Below are 24,146 nucleotides of genomic sequence, written 5' to 3' on the forward strand. Positions count from 1 at the left end.
TATCGAAAATCAAAATCGTACCGTAGCGAATTTATACAGTATAGTACAATTTCGGTATTTGCAAAAACGGTTCGGTATGATTTAGGTATTAAATCAGTGCGGGAAAACGGTTAAAACATTGTATCTAGTGCAGTACAATTTTTGTACGAACGATCCCATGCCATTTTTGTTATTAGTTCATTTAAATCCTATTGAAATTGCAATCAAATAATCGATAGAACTTGATATTAGCAAAAACAAAACAAGTAAAACTAAGAAGAGAAGTAAAGGATGAAACGAAAAACTTAAATGGAGAATTAAGGATAAGGTAAAGGTAAAGTGTTTTAATTGTAAAATTATATTTATATTCTTTAATTTGGTATTGTACCAATTCGGTACGGTTTAAGTACATACCGACGACATGAGTACCTAAAATCAGAACTGTACCAAATTTTAAACGATGCGGTATGATACGGTATGGTTTTAGACGGCGCTGGTTTGATACGGTTAAACAGTTTCAGCACGCAATTAACACCCTTAGTCATAAGGAGAACACAACCGTTGGGAAAGATGATCCCCACTTCATCACAGAATACCATTGTGGGTCCCACCCTTCTTTAAAAAAAAATTCAACTTATAGACCTCATCTGATTTTATGATTGGAAAGTGGAAAGACGTGAGGAAGATGATCCAAAATCCAAGTGGGTAAACTATTATTCACGAATTTTCCTTGCAAATCTCTAATTATTTACTAAAATCTTTTCATATCTTCCTCTTCATCTTTCCATATTTCCCAAAATTGTTCACAGATCACCATTTATCCCCGAAGATTCTCCAACATCACAATTCTCATCGTATTAAACCTCATCATCTATGGCCACAAGGGTACAGAACTAAACCAAGATTTAATTCAATTGTCAAAGGTGGTATGTTAAAGGGGTTAAAGACCCAACTTTCCTGGGGTTACATGAGTCCGGAGATTTCAAATATCTAGAGATTTCAAATCGGGGGGGGGGCAAAAAAAAATATAATGATTTCAAATCTATGGATTTATAATTTTTAAATCATTCAAGGATGTTGGGATGACCAATAGACTCTTGACATGCCATCTTGCTTGGTGAAGAATGGTTGAGTGTTGACACATCAAAGCTATATATGATTTGAATCTATCATATATACTCCCACTTAATCTTTCTTGTAATTATGTGTAAATGTTTAGCTTATTTTGACCCGAAGGAAAATTACTTTTATGAGATTTCACCTCTTATTATAAATAGAATATATTTATTCGAACACAAGTCTATTTTGATTATTTTACGTTTAACATTGTAAAAATGTGATTATCCCTCTTGATCCCCCTTTTTTCCCATGGTGGCGCAACTCCCTGTAGAGATTTTACTAAGTACAACTCCAAGGACGGCGACCCTTTCATGATAAGGCTCTCTCAGAGATGATCGAGGTGCAAGCTGGCCCAGATGGATTTGTCACGAAATCTCAACCCATTAGTGGGAAAGACATTGATCTTGACAATCGATCGACCACAGAAGGAAAGAGGAAATCTTGGGTTCTCTAACTGAGGGCAAACAGGCCCTAAATCATTCAAGGATGTGGGATGACCGATAGACTCTTAACATGCCATCTTGCTTGGATATAACATTATAGGTATCTTACAATCTAAATGCGTATGTGATTCATATGGGATTTGCAAAATAAAAGTTGTCAACTGGAGGATGAACAAAGAGGGAAAGATAAGACTGGTTGGTCTCACAAACCCCCAAATGCTATAGGGGTTTCTCTTTCAAAGAAATTTACAAGAAGAGAGGTTCGTTTTCCTTGACAAGCTTCTCTGGATTATTAGTCTAGTGAAGTGCAAATGGGGTATTGCACGATCAACAATTACTGATCACTCGATGTATAAGCCACCAATCAACCATCGTCAACAAAGAAAATACCACCAGAAGTAAAATGAACTTAAACCTGCAGCCTGATGGATCACCTCTTCCATAAAAATACTAATTGCAGCATTAGCCAGATATCAAATTGAATGAACAAAGAGAAGACCCTGAACAATCAAATATATAAATGAAACCAAATTTACAACTACTGTCAGAAAGCTCATAAGTCATAACAGTATCAGATACAACAGTTGCAGATCTCATATCCTCCTTCAGCATATTTTCACCATTGACAGTGAAGGATTTGATCAGAAACACCAAACTCCTGGCAACCTTCATGTGCAGAAAATGTATGGCCTTGACCAAGGAGATAAATGATGAAAGAACGCATTACACCATTGCTTGACCACAAATGGATCCCAGAGAATTTTTTCTACTCAGATCTACGACAAGTTGAGCTGCCTTTGCAGTGGTTGTACAAGGGCAACAGCCATCCAGCACCAAATTTCCTCCTTCCATAACACCGCCAATAAAGAACCAATACCATTAGCATTGCACCAATGGGAATGGCCCATCTGTTGAACAAAAAGCAAAAAAGAGAAAAAAAAAAACTTTGTCAATCCAATGTGTACACCCTCACCAAAGTTGATACATATATTTTTTTCCCTTGGTTTAAATAGGGCTTGAGGGAAGAGAAAACAATGTAAATCCTAATCACTAACAAAACTGACAGTGGAAGAGAAGCTTGTTGTTATTACCTATCCAGATCCAGAATAGGGCTATAAACTAATGCCTCCCAAGTGGACACAATAAGATGCCACATAGGGTTGTAATAAAGTGCCTCTGCTGACCAGAACATCCGTGTGTATGTCTCCAAGAATATAAACAAAATCCAAGCTCCAATTTCAATCAAGAAAAACTTCATAATAAACCGGCCGACCACCACCATTAAAAGGGAGAAGGCTACAAGCCAATTGAAAAGCTTGTGATTGTATTCTTTAATGAATAGTGATCGGGATTTCGTTAACATCTGCATGATACGTATGCATTAGACAACCTTTAAGACAAAAACATACACAAACAAAACTCATATGTGGCGAGACAGAATGGTCTGAGAAGGATGAAATTTCAAGAAATCAAGATGATCTGGCCACCCCAATATTAGGGGAACTTGTCATAAGTGTCCTTCAAATTTAAAAAGCTCAATGAAAAAGCAAGCCAAAACAAGCACAATGACACAAACTTACCTTCATCATCCGTTGCTCAGAGCTTGTTTTTGAAGGGCCAATACACCCTGCCTCAAAACTTTGATTACATTGCAGGACACCTACATTAAATTTTGCCATTGAAGGAAGCATGAGGACTTGAAGCTGGTCCATTTCATCCTCACACTTGGTATACAGTGCCTCACACAGCTTGGAAGATTGATATTTGTTTCCCAAGATAAAATTCTGGTATACCTACGGAAATTGTTTCCAATAAAATCATGTCGACAGCAAGTGCAAGATCTTACACGTAATTCCAAATGTGAAAATGTACATAGATTAACAGATCGGACCTGTACTTCAAAATGACTCAGACAAATGTGCAACCCAAAATCAAAGACATTGAAGTCAGAAAATTCACAATGAAATGCTTGGTGTACTAAAAGGCCGAGAAAGATGTGCACTACTTATTTCACAATTCTTTCCCACCCCTTTGCCCTGCAGCGGCCAATGGCTAGCCCATACTTTGCAGGTGGTGTAGGAAACTTCAACAGTCCTCAGGCTGTTAATCGCCCTATAATGAGGATATCAAAGTAAAAGTTCAAAAATGCAATACTGAATGCTTCAATAAAAACAGTCTCAAGCACTAGGGGCAACCCCCTTCCCTCAAAATAATAATGATAACAATCCTGCATATATGAGAACTCAAAAATGAATTTGATTGTCAGAGCATGGCATCATTAAAAAGATATGTCAAAGATGGTTAAAGCCGGAGTAGTGAAGACTGAAAACTGTTCTACCGAAGTTCCTTGACTGGCAAGGGTACAAGGAGCCAATGAGAAAAGTTTTGATAAACTGGAAAGTACTGTGAATAAGGCCAGTGGATTGGACACAACAATCATTGGAATATCATCCCCATCTCCCTACCCTCCCCCCCCCCCCCCCAACTTCCCAACCAGGGGGGAAAAAAGAAGGTGCAAATGCCAGCTCATCAAATATTCACATGAAATTTGGCAAATTTGTCAGACCGAGTTCCTTGAAGCATAAGCATTTTTGAGTAAGATTAGATACAGTACACTGCACCTCTGGGCCTCTATCTGATACTTATAACAGGAAAGGTGTTAAATAATAAAGAATAATATGGAAGTGGATTTAAGCCATCATTTTCTGGGCTCAAGGTAAGAAATAATTGAATCAGAGCATGCTAGAAACCCAGAGCAAGTGTGTGCCAGAATAATATTCTTGCATGCTTACAAACTGTTCATGATAAAAGATGACGTGGGTAGTTAACAGCAAAATTTTATGAAATGTAAAAAATTTAATAAAATTAAAACATCCCATGACTTAAAATTTTGCCACCCAACCTATTGCTTGTAGAGAGGCACCATACCCATATGAAATTTACTGAAAAAATTAACAACTGATACAACATCAAAATGGATGTCTCGTGTTAAGTGAGGCAAAAAAAGATGTGTACCAACATCCTTTACTGGGGCAGGGGCCTTTTTTTTTTTTTTTTTTTTTTTTTTTTTTTTGGGGGGGGGGGGGGGTGGAATGGGAGATGATCAAATCTGAGGGGAAGGGGAGGGAGATGCTGATGGTACAGTAAACTTATTTAAGTGTAGTGACCTTACAGCATGATTGCATACTCAACTCAGCAGAACTGATGTCTATCTAGCACCAAATTGGGCTTCTTTTCTTAGGAAATAGCCTAGGGTTGGGGCATCTATGTTATGGGCCTTGGATCAAACAGGCTCAAACTGTAACGGGTCTCCTTATGAGCCTAAAGTAGGGGCCTGCATTTAAAGAAAGTAGCTTAATTACTTAATTTAATTTATGCTTGAGAGTTTCAAATAGTTCATTGGTGGTTCATATTAAGTTAAATTTAGTTGGGTAAATTTAAGTTAGGGCAATTAGGCCTTTTTTGCTTGTAACTAGGCCCCTTTCATACAACAAGAAGAAGTAGAAGAAGAAGAAGCCTTGTCCCAACTAAATGGGCCAGCTACATGCATTTTTGCCCTCCAATAAGCTCTATTTGAGGCCATGTTAGATACAATGCCTAAGCTATGCATATCCTTTCTCACCACTTCTCTTAAAGCTATCTTAGGTCTGGCTCTAGCTCTTCTAATTCCTTCAATCTAAATATTATCACTTCTTTGAGCAAAGACGTTTACAGGCCTCCGTTGAACCTGGCCTCTTTCATACTCCCACACAAATAGCTAGAGTTGTGTTCTGTTTTAAAAAAAGAAATAGCTTTTCTTGTTGAAGTATACATAAATAGGAATTTTACTGTTCACGTTACTGTTCACGTGAACAGTATTTTGCTGTTGTTTTGATTATATTTTCTATTTCTAATGTGGGAATCTTGCTAGTTTTGGGAGTTTTTTAGAAAGCATAGTTTCTATTTTGGTGGTAGTTTCTATTTTCAGAACTTTCTATTTAGAACTTTCTATTTAGGAGTTAGGAAGTTACTAAAGCCGTAATATTTTGTTTCCTTCTTCTAGAGGACAATTACTTGTCTCTCAAGTTGTATTAGATTCTGGTGAAAGAAACAATTGGGGGAGAAGGGCTTATAGATCCATGATCTCAAGCCCTTTATTTATAATAAAGTGGAAAGTAGACATTACAAGGAATAGAAGACAGAAGCAAACAATAATTCCTATACAAACCTATAGACTCCAAAGAACCAACACCCCCCAGTTGAGGCAGGATACACACATGTCCAACGACCAAAAAGTATAAAACACGCGGGTAAACACAGCAATTTGATCTCAAACTATAGATTACGCGCCATAGACTTCCATTGATTTGTCCTCATCTTCGAACTTTATGTCTCCAGGAAGAACGCCCAAGTAAAGAAGTAGAATCTTCAAATGTTGAGAAGACTAAATTTCGCACAAATCGAGGGAAAATATATTTTGGGGAACAATAGCAGGGAAAACAGCCAAAGTGAAAGTTTTGATTTGAGCAATGTTAGATCTTTAAAGGGAAAGTTTGCCAGGGGTAATCTCCAAAGGTAGGGGAGAATTTGCAAGATAAGTGACAATCTCCAAGGTAAAGAGATCAAGTTCGCAAAGGCAAACGACAAGTCTTTGCAAGGTTAGATCTCGAAGGGAAGATGCAAGTAGGGGCAAACCGGGGTTAACGAGAGACAAGTTCGCAACAAAAGATAGATCTATAGCAATGTTAGATCTCCAAAGTGGAAGATTGCGAAGGTAGGGACAAACTTTCAAAGGAGTAGAAGATTGCGAAGGTAAGGGACAAACTCAAAGGTAATAAAGACAAACGCATAAGGAAGTCACAGAAAGGCTGAATTGTAGACATCCAACCCCCTCACGGAGCGTACACGGGGAAGATAATAACAAAGGAAATTCCAAGGGAAACGAAGAGGAAGAAATTATAATGGTAAGATAAAAGACGGAAAACAAACGAGAAAAGACAAAAGAAAGGGGGGACCGAGCCACGGGCCACAAGAAGGCGAAACCGAATGGAGGATGAAGATGAGTCAAAGCGAAGTAGATCCTCCAACGGCGAGCAAAAAAGTCCACACGACAACTCCTCCCGATCCGAAGTAGCAGGTAGGAGTGGAGGGGAGCAAGAAGCAGGGAGGGGGAGGAAGACGCATAACGCGAAAGAGCGAACTCCGAAAACCAGCGCGAGGGGTGGGGAAACCGTCTCGAAAGATTAGCCTGTTTCCCCGCTGTGCCGTGCCAAAACGGGGCTCCCAGCGTCCAACAATTCCGGAGAGTGGTATGACGGGTTCACACAACAATCTCCTAGGGACGATTTAGTGCGAAGAGAAGCGATTCTCCATAATAGGAGTAGAAGCAGACAATCGACGACTTCTCACACCGAACAAGAGCATAAGACGTCAGTGAGGAAAGGGAGAACGACAAGACGACCGATCCGATCGACCACGCTCAAACCGCCAAAAGTCATATACTGAATCTTATCAAGACTCATAGCGCCACACACTGGATTAGTGGGGTGATGATCCCCATAATGATCCAACTCTGCCAAAGAGATCGAACTCGATAATAGGGGCCACGAGTCCTGGGTAGTCTCAGAAGTTTCTTCGTAGCTCATAAACGTGCATCATTCCCCACGCCATATGTTTCAGAGCGGATGGGCTGCAGATTCAGAATAGGTAACCGGGCAATATTGGATGCATGGAATTCAAAAGGAATGACATAATAAGAGAGTCGTTGATATCCATTTATCCCGTAAAACACCGCGGTAGTGGGTTTGATAGAGGCCATAAGTATCCAACTAGTCCTCTTCCAACAATAGTCGGTAAGGAGATCAAGACCAGATCAAGTAATTTGTGGCAAATCTACCGAAAGAGAATGAAGAATGGGAAAATATTCGGATCCAGGGGAGCAGAGATCAGATGGGCAGTGAAAGAATGTCAGGTTCTGCTTCACCCCTAAAAACAAAACGGAAGCAATAGGAACAACCCAAACAAGTCAAGAATGACAAGCGGGTAATGAGATGATAGAGCCAAGCCCCTTTTCTTCTCGAGAGATTGATCGATTGAATCTGATTCAAACGACAAAGAAATTATAAATAAGTCCCTAAAACTATTTGAATTTACAAACAGGTCCTAACTATTTGAATTTACAAAAGACCCGGAATTATGCAAATTTACAATTATGTCCCCGAAAATTGTAAATTTGCAAATAGATCCTAAAAATGTGCGATTTACGAAATATCCCTGAAGAAGAAAACAAAAAACCCAACACGAAGGAAGAAAAAAAACCAAGAACAGAGGCAGACGGACAAAACAAAGAAAAAACGAAGAAAAAAAAGAAGGAGAAGGGAGAAGAGAAGAAGCAGGAAGAGAAGGACCCCGAGAGAAACGAGACGCGAAAAAAAGAGAAGAAGAGAGAGGGAGAAAAAAAAAGAAGAAGAAGAAGAAGGGGGTCCCAACGAGCGAAGCGAAAAAAGAACGGAGGCGAAAACCAACGGGAAAACGCAAGAGAGAAAACCGAGGGGTTTGAGAGAAAAAAGACAACGAACTAGGCCAGCCAGGAAAGAAACAAGGGGAGAAGGCTATGATCCAGATTCAAGCCCTATTATAATAAAGGGAAAGTAGACTACAGGAATAAGTTCAGAATGGAACTTAATTAATTCCTATACAAATTTATTGCCTAAGATCCTAGATTCATTAGAAGCTATAAATAAAAGTGCTCTGTGATTCTAGACTCTTTAGCTAAGAATCACAGGTCTTTTCTACTGGTTCTTCATCTCTCTTCTCTTCTTCTTCTTCTCTCTTTTCTCTATTCAAGTTCAACTACTATTTTGATTGTTTAAAGCTTGTTTTCTAACATGGCATCAGAGGTTTTTTGAATCAAAATAGTGTTGTTCTCAATATTCTCTTCTGAAATTCTTTTTTTTCTGTTTCCTTGGTGTGCAGCCACCTAATGTTGTATATTATGGACTGTTAGATCAGATATTCATGTGAACTGATCTTCTCTACCTATTACCTTACTCTTACACGTTCCAGAACTTGGATACCTTTGTTACCTCTCTCTTTTTTTTTCTCCTATTTTGTCCTAAGGTTGCAGAATTTTTTTTTTTTTTGCTCATTCTACTTCAAGTTTTGGAAAACTGATTTGAGTGCTATCTACCTCAATTTAATGTCTTCACTTACACGTGACTCAATCATGAGTACGGCTGAATCAAAAGGATCTCAAGGAGATCATGTAAACGTTCAAATTACATCTATCAAGCTCAAAGGTAGTTCTAATTACTTGTTGTGGTCACAAGCGGTTCGGGTGTACACACTTGCAAAAGGTAAGCTTAAGTTCATTGAGGATGAACCTCCTGCTGAGATTGACAAATCCTATTTTAGTTGGATCCAAGATGATGCAATCATCAAAATTTGGATGTGGAATAGTATGGCACCTGATATTGCAGCGAATGTTATGTTCCATATGACTGCAAAGGGAATATGGGATGATTTGCAAGAGACTTATTCCCAAGCTAAAAATATGACTTGGATTTTTAGTATTTATGAAAAGCTATTTCAATTTCAGCAAGCTAACAAGTCTCTGCAGGATTATTACAACTCCTTTAAAGGCATGATGGAGGAGTTGAATGTCTTTCAACCTCTCACCACTAATATAGAGAAGCTAAAGGCCCAACGGAATGAATTTTTTGTGTCTAAGTTTCTTGCAGGATTGAACCCTGAACTGAAATCTGTCAAAGGACATCTTCTTGCTGGTGAGCATGTCCCTAATCTTAGTGAAGCATATTCTAGACTTCAACATATTGCCTTGCTTGAAGGGAGTTCTCCAAACAAAAGTTCTAAAGGAGAAAATTCAGCCTTCACTACCTCTTATGGAAGGGGACGTGGTTGTGGTTCAGGGGGAGTTAGTAGGTCTTTTGGAGGTCCTGGTGTTCAACTGTCTGATAAGACATCTCGACTTTGTACTCATTGACGTAAAACAGAGCACTTAATGGAAGCTTGTTGGGCCAAACATGGAAAACCAGAGTGGGCCAAGCACCTTGCCAATCATGCCGTTTCGGATGGTGGTACGATAACTGAAGCAAACAACGATAGTGGTTCTGGATCTTCTTCAAGGGACTTGTCTAAGACTCTAAGAGATGATGTAAGCCAAATCCTTCGCCGATTGCAAAATATTGAAACTGGCGCTTCCACATCCACTAGTACTTTTGCTGCCACACTTTCTCGCACGAGCAACACAGCACTTCTCACTTCTACTCCCACCTCTTGGATCATCGATTCAGGGGCCTCTTCCCATATGACTGGTAAGTCATCACTTTTTAGCTCTTTTTCTAAATCTACCACTAAAAATTCTGTTGTCATAGCTAATGGGACTTCCACACCTATTCTAGGCTCTGGAAGTGTTTCTCCTACACCTTCTCTTACTTTATCGTCCGTACTTCATGTTGCTGACTTTCCTTTTAACTTATTATCTGTTAGTCAATTAACTAAAGCACTAAACTGCTCTGTGACTTTTACTCCCACTTATTGTGTTTTCCAGGACCTTCACACGAGGAAAACGATTGGTGGAGGGTGTGAAAGGAATGGACTTTACTATCTGGACTATGCTACCCCTATTGCGGCTCTTTCTGATGATTGTGTAGATGCTCTCCAGTGGCACTGTCGTTTAGGCCATCTGTCTTTACCTAGATTAAAAATTTTATTTCCTTCTTTTAAATCAGTGTCTAGATTAAATTGTGAAGCGTGTGAGTTAGGGAAGCATCATCGTGCCACCTATCCTCCACGCTCTATCACTCGTAGTGAGTCCTTATTTTCTCTTGTTCATTCCGATATTTGGGGCCCTTGTAGAATTAGTAATAGGCATGGTTTTCGATATTTTGTTACTTTTGTGGACGATTTCTCCCGTCTTACATGGTTGTATCTTTTAAAGGATCGGAAAGAGTTCTTAACTACATTTAAAAGTTTTATTCATGAAATTCGGACTCAATTTTCTCTTCCTATTAAAATTTTTCGGTTTGATAATGCTTTAGAATATGTGCAACATGATATATCTAACTTGTGTGATTCTCTTGGAATGATTCATCAAACCAGTTGTTCATTCACTCCCCAACAAAATGGAGTGGCTGAACGCAAAAATCGTCACCTCTTGGAGGTTGCACGTGCTATTTTGATTCAGATGAATGTTCCAAAGAATTATTGGTGTGATGCAATTTTGACTGCTGGTCATTTAATTAACCGCATGCCTATGCCTTTGCTTTCTGAAAAATCTCCTTTTTCAATTGTTTTTCCCAATAGAGAACCGTTTTCAGTTCCACCCAAAATTTTTGGTTGTGTGTGTTTTGTTCACATACCACATCCTTTGGATAAACTTTCCCCCCGTTTTATTAAGTGTATTTTTCTTGGGTACTTACGCACTCAAAAAGGTTTTCGTTGTTATGATCTGGTTCTTAGCAAACAATTTACAAGTGCGGATGTGACCTTTTTTAAAGACACTCCTTATTATCTAAGTCAATCTGTGTCTGTTGAAAATGTTTTGGATGATACTCCTCCTATTCCCTCTTTAGTTCCTTCCACTAGCAATGTTCCTCTACAGGTTTATCAGCGAAGACATAAGTTGCCAGACTATATTGTGGATAGTAGAGTTCCTCCTAACAATATTAGCGGCTCTCCTTTAGTGGAGCCTGAAGCTGGCCCTACGGATGTTCCTTTTTCATCCTCTCCACCTGCGGATTCTTCTAGTGGAGATCCCACTCTGCCTTCAGATGACTTACCAATTGCTTTAAGGAAAGGTACTCGTACTTGCACTTTACACTCTAACATTGTTTATCCTGTTTCCAATTTTGTTTCTACCTCTCATCTCCCTCCTAGCTTTCGTTGCCTTGCTTTGTCTATGTTTGCCGTTCATATTCCAACCCATCATACCGAAGCTCTTAAAATTCCTGGCTGGAAAGCCGCTATGGATGTGGAAATGGATGCTTTACATTCTCGCCATACATGGTCTTTAGTCAACTTACCTCCTGGGAAAGATGTGGTCTGCTGTCGGTGGGTGTATACAATTAAGTACCAGTCTGATGGTACGATTGAAAGGCTTAAGGCCCGCTTGGTGGCTAAGGGCTATACACAAACATATGGTGTAGATTATTTTGGGACTTTTTCTCCTGTGGCAAGACTTAATTCTGTCCGTGTCTTGATATCTTTGGCTGTGAATTATGATTGGACTCTTTTTCAGCTTGACATAAAAAATGCATTCTTATATGGTGATCTTCATGAAGAAGTTTATATGGAGCAACCTCCAGAGTATGTTGCTCAAGGGGAGGACAGTGTTCGTGTTTGCAGGCTTCATAAAGCGATTTATGGACTCAAACAGTCTCCACGGGCTTGGTTTGAGAAATTTAGCAAGACTGTGGAGTCTTTTGGTTTTGTACAGTGTTATTCTGATCACTCTATGTTTGTTAGATGGCAGGGTGATTGTGTTGTCATTATGGCAGTTTATGTTAATGATATTGTCCTTTTAGGCAATGATGTTGATGCAATCCATACAGTTAAGGCACACTTACAAAAATCTTTCCAAACCAAAGATTTAGGTGATCTACAATATTTCTTGGGGATTGAAGTGATCCGTAAAAAATGAGTAAGTTTGTCACAAAGAAAGTATGTGCTAGATCTTTTGACTGAGACTGGCATGCTTGCTTCTAAACCTAGCGACATTCCCATGGATCCTCAGTTGAAGTTAGGACGTGATGATGGTGACTTGTTAGATGATGTCCATCGTTACAGGAGTCTTATTGGGAAACTTATTTATCTTACTGTTACTTGTCCTGATATTTCTTATTTTGTTGGTGTGTTGAGTCAGTTTATGCAGTCTCATAGGAAGGCTCCTTGGGATGCAGCGATGAGAGTGCTTCGGTACCTCAAGAGTGCGCCCGGAAAAGGGCTCATCTATTGACCAAATCGAAGTATGGACTTGGTTGCCTTTTCTGATGCAGATTGAGCTGGATCCGTCATTGATGGCCGGTCAACCACAGGTTATTGTACTTTTCTTGGTGGAAATCTTGTGACTTGGAAAAGTAAGAAACAGTCCACCATTGCTCGATCTAGTGCTGAAGCTGAGTATATGGCTATGGCCCACACCGCTGCTGAATTGATGTGGCTTCGTTCATTGTTAGAGGAAATAGGATTTCCAGTTTCTACCCCTATGAAAATGTTTTGTGATAATCAGGCAGCCACTTACATTGCTAGTAATCCAGTGTTCCATGAGAGAACGAAGCATATAGAGGTAGATTGTCACTTTGTGCGTGATGCAGTGAAGAAGAAGCTTATAACAACTCCTTTTGTGAGTTCTACTGACCAACTAGCTGATTTGTTCACCAAAGCTCTGTTCAGACCAAGTTTTCAATCTATCTGTTGCAAGCTGGGCATGGGAGATTTGTATGCTCCAGCTTGAGGGGGAGTGTTGAAGTATACATAAATAGGAAATTTACTGTTCACGTTAGTGTTCACGCGAACAGTTTTTTACTGTTCACGTGAACAGTATTTTGCTGTTGTTTTGATTATATTTTCTATTTCTAATGTGGGAATCTTGCTACATAAGTTTTGGGAGTTTTTTAGAAAGCATAGTTTCTATTTTGGTGGTAGTTTCTATTTTCAGAACTTTCTATTTAGGAGTTAGGAAGTTACTAAAGCTGTAATATTTTGTTTCCTTCTTCTAGAGGACAATTACTTGTCTCTCAAGTTGTATTAGATTCATTAGAAGCTATAAATAAAAATGCTCTGTGATTCTAGATTCTTTAGCTAAGAATCACAGGTCTTTTCTACTGGTTCTTCATCTCTCTTCTCTTCTTCTTCTTCTCTCTTTTCTCTGTTCAAGTTCAACTGCTATTTTGATTGTTTAAAGCTTGTTTTCTAACATTTCTTTTTAGATTAGGACTTGTAAACAAGGTTGTTACAACTTCTTTAAATTGTCCCCCATTGTGGGAAAAATGGATTAAATTAGAACTAAAAATTTTTGCTGAGTGCAGTTGTGGCGCTACCTTCTCCTGCCTTAGAGTAATCTGGTCTAGCATGTAATATCAAGGCTGAAGCTTGGTGAGTCATATTCAGGGTTGAAAAATCCAAAATTTTCCAAAACCCTGAGCTCTTTCAGTTTGAAGTTTAGATTGGTTTAATTAAATTTACTCTCTGAATTTAAGTTATTTTAAGCCCCAAATTAGATAAATGTTCTAGTTCAACAGTTTCCAATCTAATACCAAATGACTACCTCCCTGGCATACCTCTTGTATTTCGTTCTCCAATTTGGCAACAGATTTCTTAGCATGGTGATGACCGAAATGCTGCTTTTCAAAGACCTTCATGGCTTCTTCTCTAGCTGCATGGTGGGCTTGTTGCAGAGATTGCTCTGACTGTGGTAACTCAACCTCACCCATCCTCTGACTGTATATCTTCAAGCATTGCTCAAGAATTCCCTTATTAAAAGCCTCAACAAGAGAACCTGCAGAAGGTATCTCTCCTTTGTTCAAGGCTTCAACAATCTGAAATATAGACGTGTTCAGGAAAAAGCAATTAAATCAAAAAGGGGGAAAAAACACTCAATAAACCTAGCAATGCCTTTTAGCTCTTTAGTTTTTTCCCCTTCTCCAGTGAGAACAGTGGAGAGGTAAGGCAAGTTGAAAACTCAAAACCTCAGTGCCGAAAAATTGAGCACATTCTGATCAGCTAAACTCACAGTGATAGAAGCTCTCATTACAAATTTTATGCATTTACAACTATAGTATGGGATGATGAAAGAAACACACCTGCTGCAAGAAAGATACAAACTCCCTTCCACTGAGAGGTTTACCCTGAACGATTTTTGGACGAATAAGAGAAATAACAAGTTCTTTCAACTGCTCCCTCTTCTTAACATAACTTGGGTCAAGATCAGCATCCTTCATGTCACAAAGCTTGGTCCGCTGGAGATGAGGCTGTAAGTTCAATTTTAAAAATTTTACCAAAGCATTCCAAAGGATAAACCATGACAAAATGCATTTGGCATGTGCCAACAAATGAACCAATATGGACCCATTACAAAACCTTCTCTTGGTGTTTTTTTAGTGTGTGTCTGTTTGTTTTGAAGGAAGGGGGTGAGGGTAGTTGGTTAACCCTCCATCTAGCACACAGGATAAAGTACCAAAATGTCATATGTTGAGACTGTTCATCAGAACAAATTCAATATCACAAGGTCATAGAGATCAGGTGGTCATGTGCAAAGGCAAATTGATGCAAGACCAAGACCCACACCAAGTGGAAGGCCAAGAGAAGTCCAAAGGCTTGCTGCACAGGACCTAGAGCTGCTGCCCAGGGATAGCCAAATTTTATACATACATTTTTTAATAGATTTTGGCTATCAAATACGTAGTTTGATTGCTTTACTGATTGGAACTTATCAAATTAACCCCATTTTATCTTTCTTGATGAACTTGACTACTGTGCATAATTTTCAATGATTAGATTAATTTTTAGAATTTCTACCAAAAAAGATTAATTTTAGAATAAAATGATCATTTTTGGAATGATCCCAAGCTCGTTAACACATTTGAATTGTGTTATGCGGGGGTGGCATGGGGTGGCAGCCCCCTGCTGGGAATGGAGCAAGCAGAGTGAGCAAAAATTATTTTGGAGGACTGCGCGAGCTTGGGGCCAAAATTTGTTTTGGAGGAGCCCAAATTGCATTTAGATTTATTATCTGGTGGCCCATATTACCCTGAGAGATGGTGAAGCGGAAAAAGATCTGAAATAGAGGAGAAAAAGGCAAATACAAGGGACCGGTGTATTGGATCGACCAGCCTGAATCAGCCATCAACCAGAGCCAATATGCTGCAGAAATACACATCACAGCAGCCGGGGTAACTGACCAGTCGACAGGCAATCAAGCAGGCCCCAGTTACCCTGGATCATCTGCCCCTATAATTGTCGTTCCATAGACGGCCTTGACTAGCTGATCGACCGGTGGATCACCAAGCAAAAATATGTATGGAATTAAGATTCAGGGCTAGTTTGGAAACCCCGATTTGAATCCTTTTGGTGTTAACTTATCTAGAATGCTACCTCTCTATAAAGAAGAAGGTTTTGAACAAATTTGAGAGTTCAATTGGCGGAGATTGGAAGGATTGGAGTGGCGCAAGCGCTGAGTGACCTCTTGGAGCCTTATTTTGGGAAGCTTCTTCCTGTTCTTCTATGTTTTCTACTGTTTTTTATTAGAGGATGGATGTAATCACCATGTTCTAGTTTTCCTTTTATCAGAGTGTAGATGGATCCTCTGAGTCTCATGACTAATTAGCTTATTTATTTTATACAATTCATTGATTTCTTTCGTTGTGTTCTTTTGCCCTGTTCTTAATGCTGAATACTTGGCCACTATTGAAATGATTTAGTACGATTTTAAAGGACTTAACAGTGAAGATTTCAAGTGGGTAAAAAGGGGATTAGAACGGTGAGTTTTTACACCTAGCATGTAGCAGTTCTAGGTGGCTCATTCGGCCTTGCCCGGTTTTTGATCTTAATGTTATTCACTGACTTACATCTGAGTTGCAACAGAGAGGATGAGTTGGGTAAATTAGGGGCTTCATTACCATAACAACAGTGCTTGTCTAATGGAGGGAATTCTGCCGAAAATAGAGGTTTAGTGAATTGTGTCATTAGATTTATTAATTATTCCTGAGGTGATTGGTGAAGTTGAAACACTGATTCTCTTCTAGTATTTGATTCATTTACTTTGTTGTTCTGTTAGTTCGTTAGTTAATTCATTCTTTTAATTCTTCTTATTAGATTAGTTTAGAATAAAATTGATTCCTTGGATTATTGATTGGCTAAATAACTATAAGAGGAATAGACATTGGTATGCGATTTGGGTTTTGAATTGCTCTCTGTTGGGAACAATACTCTACTTTCACTTTGTTACTTGGTCACGATTCCATGCACTTACAGATACACCCGAACACCCAGCTACACATTGTTAGTTTATCAGAACTATATACTAAATTTTATTTACGGGATTGTAATTCAGTTGGGCACTGGCAGTTCATTATTCTGCCCATAAGTCAAGAACAGCAAGGTGATTGTAGGTTATGTTCCAGTGTCTCATTTTAAGTATTTTAGTTCAATCTTATTTCTTACAAAGCAGCCCATGATTGGACTTGCTAAGTTAGATTCAGAGTCAGTTAGTTGCTGTTCTACTTTAGGATGAGTACTTAAATTTAAAAATATAGAAAAATGGTTAACCTTGAAGGATTTGATTTGCATCTTTTCACGCATGATCCAGTTCCAGAGATTGGATCCAGGTCCATAACTAGAAGTTGGAGTTGGAGTAATACTGCAGCATAGGAGAAAAGACTGAACTAGAAGTGCGAGAGAGTATATTGTCATGCAAGATTCATCATCAGCACCTGCATGGGCATAAGTTTTTTTTCCGACTGAGTGAGTTCTAAAAGACATGATTAACCAAGCCTTAACTCCTGTTTATTTTTCAAGCTGAAATGGCACTGTGCTACATCTTCTTGTAGACATCCAGGCTTGGAATTATCATTTAACTGCATGAAGAGCCTGAATGCATGACATTAGCGGATAGTGTGCATCCCAAATTCTTCCCAAACACAAACATGTGTGGGTGAGGGAGAGTAAGAGTCAATTGCACGCAAGTCAAAAAAATTAAATAAAAAACATTTTCAAACACTGGTAAAATGAACAGATTTAGTTTGACGCGGCTAAAAGAGGCAGAGGCAGGGTTAAATTGAGTATTGAAGAGTTTGTAAGAAAAGATGTGCATGTTGAAGGTACTTAATACTGGTATGACTGCAAAATAGAGTTGTTTGGAAGACAAGAACCTGTGTGCCAGACCTTATATAGGGAGAAGTTTCTATGATGCTGCTTTGACTAATGCTTCCATTTCCTCCCCTACCTATTGTCCTTTTATATTATTTTCTATAATGCTCCTTTGACTATCTATTTCAGTATTGGTTTGCTCAACCACGAATTGGTACTCAAGAATGAAGGTTCAAGATTAGGGAAAACCATCAATTATCACTTTTGAATGTGATTGGAGATTGGTAGGGGAAAATCAAATGAATCAAACGAAAAATGAGCAAAGAAAAGAAAGAAGAAAAAAAAGCGTAGTTTCCACTCGCTCAAATCGTACCATGAGCAACCCATACCTGAGGTAAGCTAAAGGCTGTGCTATTATCACCCATGATTGCCAGTGATTCTCGAATCTGATTAATCTGCTTCAAACAAGAAAAATAATATTGCAACCCCGAAACAATTATATTACTGAGAAGGAAACTTTAGAGCAAACAGTACCTGATCAATATTTTTGTTACCTGCAGTCAGAATAGGCACACATAATCAATTGTTTGATTTAATATAGGTGCTGAAAAGGTAAATAAAAGCAAACAGATTACAAAAACTAACCATCGTAGTTAGGGACCTGCCGAAGAGCTTCATCTACCATCTGCTGTACACTTTTCCCTTCTGTAAGACAGCATCAAAATGTAAAAATTCATGCCATACTGGTATGTCTGCAAATACTTGAAGTAGTGACGTTTTCCATTCTTTGGTAATCAAAAAACAAATAGAGAAGGTTAAATCTTAGTGGTATTCCTGATCTTGTTTGCATTGATCCAAGAATGGTTACTCCTCTTCAAGAAAATGAAGTTTAGCAAACCAACTCATACACTTCAAAAACAGCCTAAAATGGCAGAGTTAAGATGCATTCTCTGAGTGAAAGACAGGGACAATCATTGGATGGCCCAGAAAAGAATAAAAGCTGGCATTCTAGAAGCAATTTGGGTGGGAAATCTCCTTTCTTCTTTCCTCTTCTATATATGAAGAACAATTTTATCAGAAGAATGAAAGGAGAAGATGCAATATGAAGTCTCATGGGGATTGGATAATAAGAATTTCAAAATCAGATCTGTTGCTCATGATGAATGAACTAGTAAAATTGAGGATATGTCTTTGATAAATTTTATTTCATACTAGAACATTTCAATCAATTGTTCCTGGTATTCTAAGAATTGCTCTTAAGGACTACATATGGCTATGAACTTCCCTTCCCAGAAAGAGACTGGAAAATGATTTCCTTTGAGTTTTCTGAACTTACGTAAGAAGTCCCTCTGAATTAGCCACAACAACTTGGCAGGCACAAATGCAACATCTTGCCCCTATGGAAAAAAATATATATACATTTTTTTTAAATTTTAGAACCATATCAAATGGCAAACCATTACAAACTGCACCAACCTATACAAATGAAAGTGATTAGAAATTTACCTTCACTCTGTAATCCATGTTTAATTAACAAGAAAAAGATGGAATGAAGAAGTGTTAGTCATAGAAATATGGCAGTTATGATTGCAAAAAGTTAATAGAGAAGAGATGTTCAGACTTGCTGACCTTCCATAGAATTCTTCCGCAAGTTCAACAGCAAATGACAACCTAGATATATCAGCTTCACGGATCTAAGAGAAAAATACAAGAACCACACAACAAATCAATGAGTAGTATGCATCCATCCATCACGACTAAAAGATCCATGTAGCATCTTTTCCACTAATTAGCTATAAGACAAACCGTCTCTGGTAGGTTGTAGATTAGCACAGAACTCATAACATTTGCCAAAGCAAAAATCCTGTGAACACAAATTTGGGAAGTTGACAATGAGAACCATGGAAAACCCCCTGAAGCCAGATGGAATATGTAGAATATCAGAACATTACCTGTCATCATATACATTTGACTTCCCAACACTTTCAAATCCTTCAGTGTCTAGATAAAGCACAGATATTTTTATCCCATCTATAACTAACTCTAATGGTGTTCCCCATACCCATATCCCTGAAACAAAGAAAAACCAATGTGAAGGATAGTCGTCTGCGTAACATTTAGAATAAGATGGCAACCGAAGCCAATATGCTATGTGCTTGTGTATATGTTTTCAGATATGAGTGGCTGCAAATCCAGATTCGTTGAAATGTGAATCAACCTTTTGTTTTGGTATCACGCATGTGGCCAACACCAAATCCTGTACATAAGACCCAGTTCCTAGTAATTAGAAGATAAAACAGCCTAGATTCATAGAGAAAACATAAGTGTGAGAAGTACTGACCGTGGAAGATACTAAAGAAAAATTATTCTAGAAAAAATAAAATCACCTTCATAACATGAAAGAGAGAGAAGTTGATTCAGTAGAAAAGATTTGCCAGAACGGTATGGACCAATAACCTGAGAAAGTAATCATGAAGATGAAGTTAAAGTCTTTTTTTTCTTTTCCATTTTAAGATAAGGTGATGGAAGCATTAAGTTCATGCTAAGAAGCCTAATGCATGACAACTCAAAATAACAATCAGGCATCTTTCAGGCTAAGAGCTTATCATGGATACTCAAGTTCATTTTGATGATGGTGAGAATAACTCAGTTCATGAGACTGAGGAAAGCACTATAACGACTGTGAGAACAACTCTCAATTCATAAGACTGAGAAAAGACTGAAACGATACATGTCAAGTTGAAATAATGCACCTGACTTTTGGGGCAGAGTACCAGTTGCATTAAACATCTGCTTTTCAATTCTTTTTGTAATTTGTACCTAACCCCTCCCCCACACTGCACCCCCCCCACCCAAAACATACACACACACGCACACACACATATGATCCCCTTGGGAAGTAAAACTCCATAGACTAACATATCAAAACCACATGATTCCTTCCTAATAGAAAGATCATTCTACCTTTAAGGCTCTCCAGTCTAGCAACATAAATATCTGCAACATCTCCTCAAGAAGATAATATTTGTTACCTTCCATAAGCCTCAAAATATAGAATATGGTACCCAACCAACAGAAGGATTTGCCTTGAAGAAACCAAGGGACTGGAGTGCCAAAATAACGATGTCCTCCAGCTTCCAATTCAAACCCCCTCAAAAAGAATTTTCTTAATTTTGTTCCCCACCCTCTTCACTTTACTGGCTTTCTTCTTTTTTTTAATATGCGAATACCAACGGCCTCCCAAATAAACCAGCGCATCCAGTTCATGATGGCACTTGATTTTTGGTAAAGAAGTTAATTCTTGTTGATATCTTTCAGTACCAAAAGATACCCACTCAACTGTATTTGCTGAAGGCCTTCTTCTGTCAAAATGTCTTCAACTTGGACAACAATCTCCTTAGTGAATTCTCTTCTTCTTCCTTTTCTTTTTCTTTTTCTTTTTCTTTTCTTTTTTTTTTATATTTTTTTTTATTAGTGGAACTAATATAACAGCAGTAAAATGGGAAGCCACAAAAATGACATCTGATATTTTACAATCTTTGCCTATAATGGGGATCACTGCTTGGAACAATGCAAAATGGCTCAAACATAGGTCATGCTTAAGCCTCACTCAGATAGGGAGACTTCTTTTCTAACAACCACAACAGAAATTTTGGCAAAATGATCTCTGAGTAGTATTCTGGGGATAACTTTTACTGGTCTACGGGAATAAGGTGATTCCAGAAGGGTTTTAAAAAGAAGATAAACCAGCTAAGGTCATCTATCCTTAAAGTTTCTGCAAACTAAGCATAGAATAGGGTGATCCAAGAGGGGTCTGGTTGGAATCCACCTGAGGCCCTGATTCAAGCGTCATGGATCTATCTTTATTTTTCTGTTTGGGTTTGTTTTTCTCAAGTTATTAAAGAGTCCATGTCTGAGTAGGAATCCCCGTTAGGGTCCAATTTTCAAGTACGACTCCTACTGGTAATTAAGTATCTTATTTCCAAAATTGTATATTTTTGGAACTCTTATTTAAAGAGTCCTTTCTAGTTTTATTTAATGATTGAGTTGTAAAGGGAATCCTATCCTAAATAGGATCCCCTAGTTCAGTCTTATTAGGAATTAGTAAGCTTAGTCCAGGTCTGAGTCTTTCCATGTAAGGCTAGTTACATCTCCACTCTCCTTGTAAAGAATCACTTTGAACATGAATGAAGAATAGGGCTTGGAGTCGTGGGAGTGACCACACAACCTAGGTTGAGAGTTTTCTCTGAAAACACAACTATCTTCACCTTCTTCAAGTGTAACAGGCTAACAGCAGTTTCCCCAACAAGTACAGTCCCAGCCCCTCCCAACCCGAATCCCCTACCCAGCCCTTGCGCAAGCCTCCTCTACCTCTTCTAATCCCTGTGACAGCAAGCCACAACTCCACCACCTCTTTTTCTCTTGCGGCAACACCTTCTCTTTCCCTTCCTTTTCCTTTCTTGGCCTGTGACAGCATAGGAACCCAAGAAACCCATCGCAGACCCTTTTCATGCATTGCAGAATTTCTACAATTCAATTTCTTTTGAATCTGTGCAGAATTCCAAAAAATAAAGAAAAGAAAGAAGAAAGAGAAAAAGAAAAGAAGAGACGAAAGAAAGAAAGAGAGGTGAAGATCAAGAAAGATCAAGGATCATCCCTAACCCCTGTCCTAACCGCAAGACCCTACGACCCTCCCACCCCCTTAGGTTAGTTTGTTAAAACCCTAACCTTCCCTTCCTGTTCCACAACATTGTGGTTCTAATTTCCCTTCCCCACATCCTACTTGGTGTATGTTTGGGTATCTCAAATCATACATATTAACCCATTCCTTTTCCTACCAACCTCAATTCATTCTATAGGATCTTTGGGTAACCCAAACCCTAGTAATCTCAAAACCACCAGCCCATCTTACTTTTGTGAAAACCCTACACCTTTCTCTAAACTTTCCAAAACCAAGATACACAATATATTACCCATTTTCTTCACCAAAACCATCCCATAAGAAAATCCATCATTATTTAGACATCACAGCACCCAAAGTTTAACCTTTCTTTACCCAAAACAAATCCATCAACAAAACCATAACCTTTTATTAACCCATTTAGTAGTTGATTCTACTAACAGAGGGACCTGGAAGGTCAACCTAGACCCTGGATTACATCAGGGATCTTCTAAGGTAACCAACAAAAGGGGGCTTGGGGGGGGGGGGAGGACCAAGAGTTTCTCATATCCAAAAACAACCGGAAATTGCGCCGGCGGTTGGGGGGGGCCTGGGGGGGTGGGTGGGGGGGAGGGGGGGGGGGGGGGGGCCGGGGGCGGGGGGGGGAAAGGGGGGGGGGGGGGGGGGGGGGGGGGGGGGGGCGGGGGGGCGGGGGGGGCGGGGACGAGGCCGGGGGGCGGCGCGGGCCGGGGGCCCCGGCGCCCGGCCGGAGGGGCGGCGAAGGGCCGGGCCGGCGGCGGCCGGCAAAGGAAAGGGGGGGGGGGGGGGGGCGGGGCGCGGTGCGGGTTGGAAGAAGAAAAAAAAGAGGAGAGGGAGGGGAGTAGAGGCATTCATGTAAACTTCTATTCCTGTAATAGTCTACTTTCCACTTTATTATAAATAAAGGGCTTGAGATCATGGATCAATAAGCCATTCCGCCAAACATTGTATTTCAACATGGCACGAGCCTAAATTCGATTTGGGAAGCGACCTACCTTCTTCTTCTTCTGATTTTTTTCAAACCCATCGCCAATCTTCGGTTCTAGGCAGTTTTTCAGTACCATCTTGGTTGCCAATTGGACAAAAAAAAAAAAAAAAAAAAAGAAAGAAGAAGACGATCGCCGCCTCGATTCAATGAATAAGAACGAAAACAGAGGAAAGAAGAAGAGAAGAAGAGAAGAAGAAATCAGCAACTTCCCGCGCAACAACCGGCCAGCTCGAAATTTTCTCTGTCCGATTCTTCATCCGAAGCTGCGATTCGAAGCTTGGTTAGTCATCCGAAACCTTCGATTGGGGTTCGCTATTAAGGTTCTTCGAGGGGGCGGTTCTCCTTAAGCTTCGTGAAAGACCATAACGGATTAGTTATGGTTTGAATTTGATTTTTGAATTCAAGTTTTTGAATTCAATTTTTGAATTTAAGTTTTGAATTCAAGTTTTGAGGGTTAGGTATTTTGGTAAATGTTTGGGACGGCGAATTCAATTTTGAATTTAAGTTTTGAGTTATTTTGGTAAATTTGCTTCGAGGGACTTATATGTAAATTTGTATAAGTTCCGAGATTTATTTGCAAATTCCGCTTTTTCAAGGACATATTTGTCATTAAAAAAAAAAAAAGAGGTAGATCTGTTTGGGTTGTTTGGCTATTGCATTCGCGACATTTCAGTTACTTCGAAAGGTTGAAGACCGAAGAAGCTGCAGATAATTTTGTCAACATGACAACTATTGACGGACAACCTCGACCACCGCTCCTCTACTACCCATACCAACTCTTACCTTGCTATATCGGGTAAAACTTTTACAAGCTTTCAAGCTTCTTCGGTTTCTACTCCTTGGATCATTGATACGGGAGCCACAGATCATATGACGAGTTTATCCTCTTCTTCACAATATTCTCCAACCCGGAAAGGATAAAGTTCGAATCGCTGATGGCTCATATTCTCTATTCGGAAAAGGAACCATTCAGATTCTCATCACTTTCTTGTCTAAAGTTACATATTCCCTCTTCTCAGTAACTTGCCTCTATCGGAGTCTTACACATGACTTGAATTGTAAAGTGACTTCCCACTATTGTGTCCTTCAGGATCTAGTCACGGGGAAGGAGATT

At 39.2% G+C, this 24,146-nt stretch overlaps 1 protein-coding gene across 1 annotated transcript in view; it reads right to left on the minus strand.

Moving 5' to 3' along the window:
• Positions 1–1,963: 1,963 nt before the first annotated feature.
• LOC149028437 (uncharacterized) overlaps positions 1,964–24,146 on the minus strand; it is a 39,102-nt gene continuing 16,919 nt past the window's right edge. The window contains exons 3-17 of the mRNA XM_089136578.1: positions 19,733–19,802; positions 19,564–19,602; positions 19,298–19,415; positions 19,152–19,209; positions 18,914–19,039; positions 18,852–18,869; positions 18,682–18,742; positions 17,991–18,050; positions 17,880–17,899; positions 17,735–17,800; positions 14,342–14,509; positions 13,820–14,077; positions 3,122–3,334; positions 2,633–2,904; positions 1,964–2,449 (exon numbers count right to left, since the gene is read on the minus strand). Of these exons, the coding sequence (XP_088992704.1) occupies positions 2,308–2,449; positions 2,633–2,904; positions 3,122–3,334; positions 13,820–14,077; positions 14,342–14,509; positions 17,735–17,800; positions 17,880–17,899; positions 17,991–18,050; positions 18,682–18,742; positions 18,852–18,869; positions 18,914–19,039; positions 19,152–19,209; positions 19,298–19,415; positions 19,564–19,602; positions 19,733–19,802 (1,689 nt within the window). The 3' untranslated portion in view covers positions 1,964–2,307. The remainder of the gene's footprint in view (positions 2,450–2,632; positions 2,905–3,121; positions 3,335–13,819; positions 14,078–14,341; positions 14,510–17,734; positions 17,801–17,879; positions 17,900–17,990; positions 18,051–18,681; positions 18,743–18,851; positions 18,870–18,913; positions 19,040–19,151; positions 19,210–19,297; positions 19,416–19,563; positions 19,603–19,732; positions 19,803–24,146) is intronic.

The sequence above is a fragment of the Hakea prostrata genome, chromosome 1 (genome assembly GCF_041222555.1).
Source record: "Hakea prostrata isolate BN-2017 chromosome 1, UWA_Hpros_2, whole genome shotgun sequence".
Lineage (NCBI taxonomy): Eukaryota > Viridiplantae > Streptophyta > Magnoliopsida > Proteales > Proteaceae > Hakea > Hakea prostrata.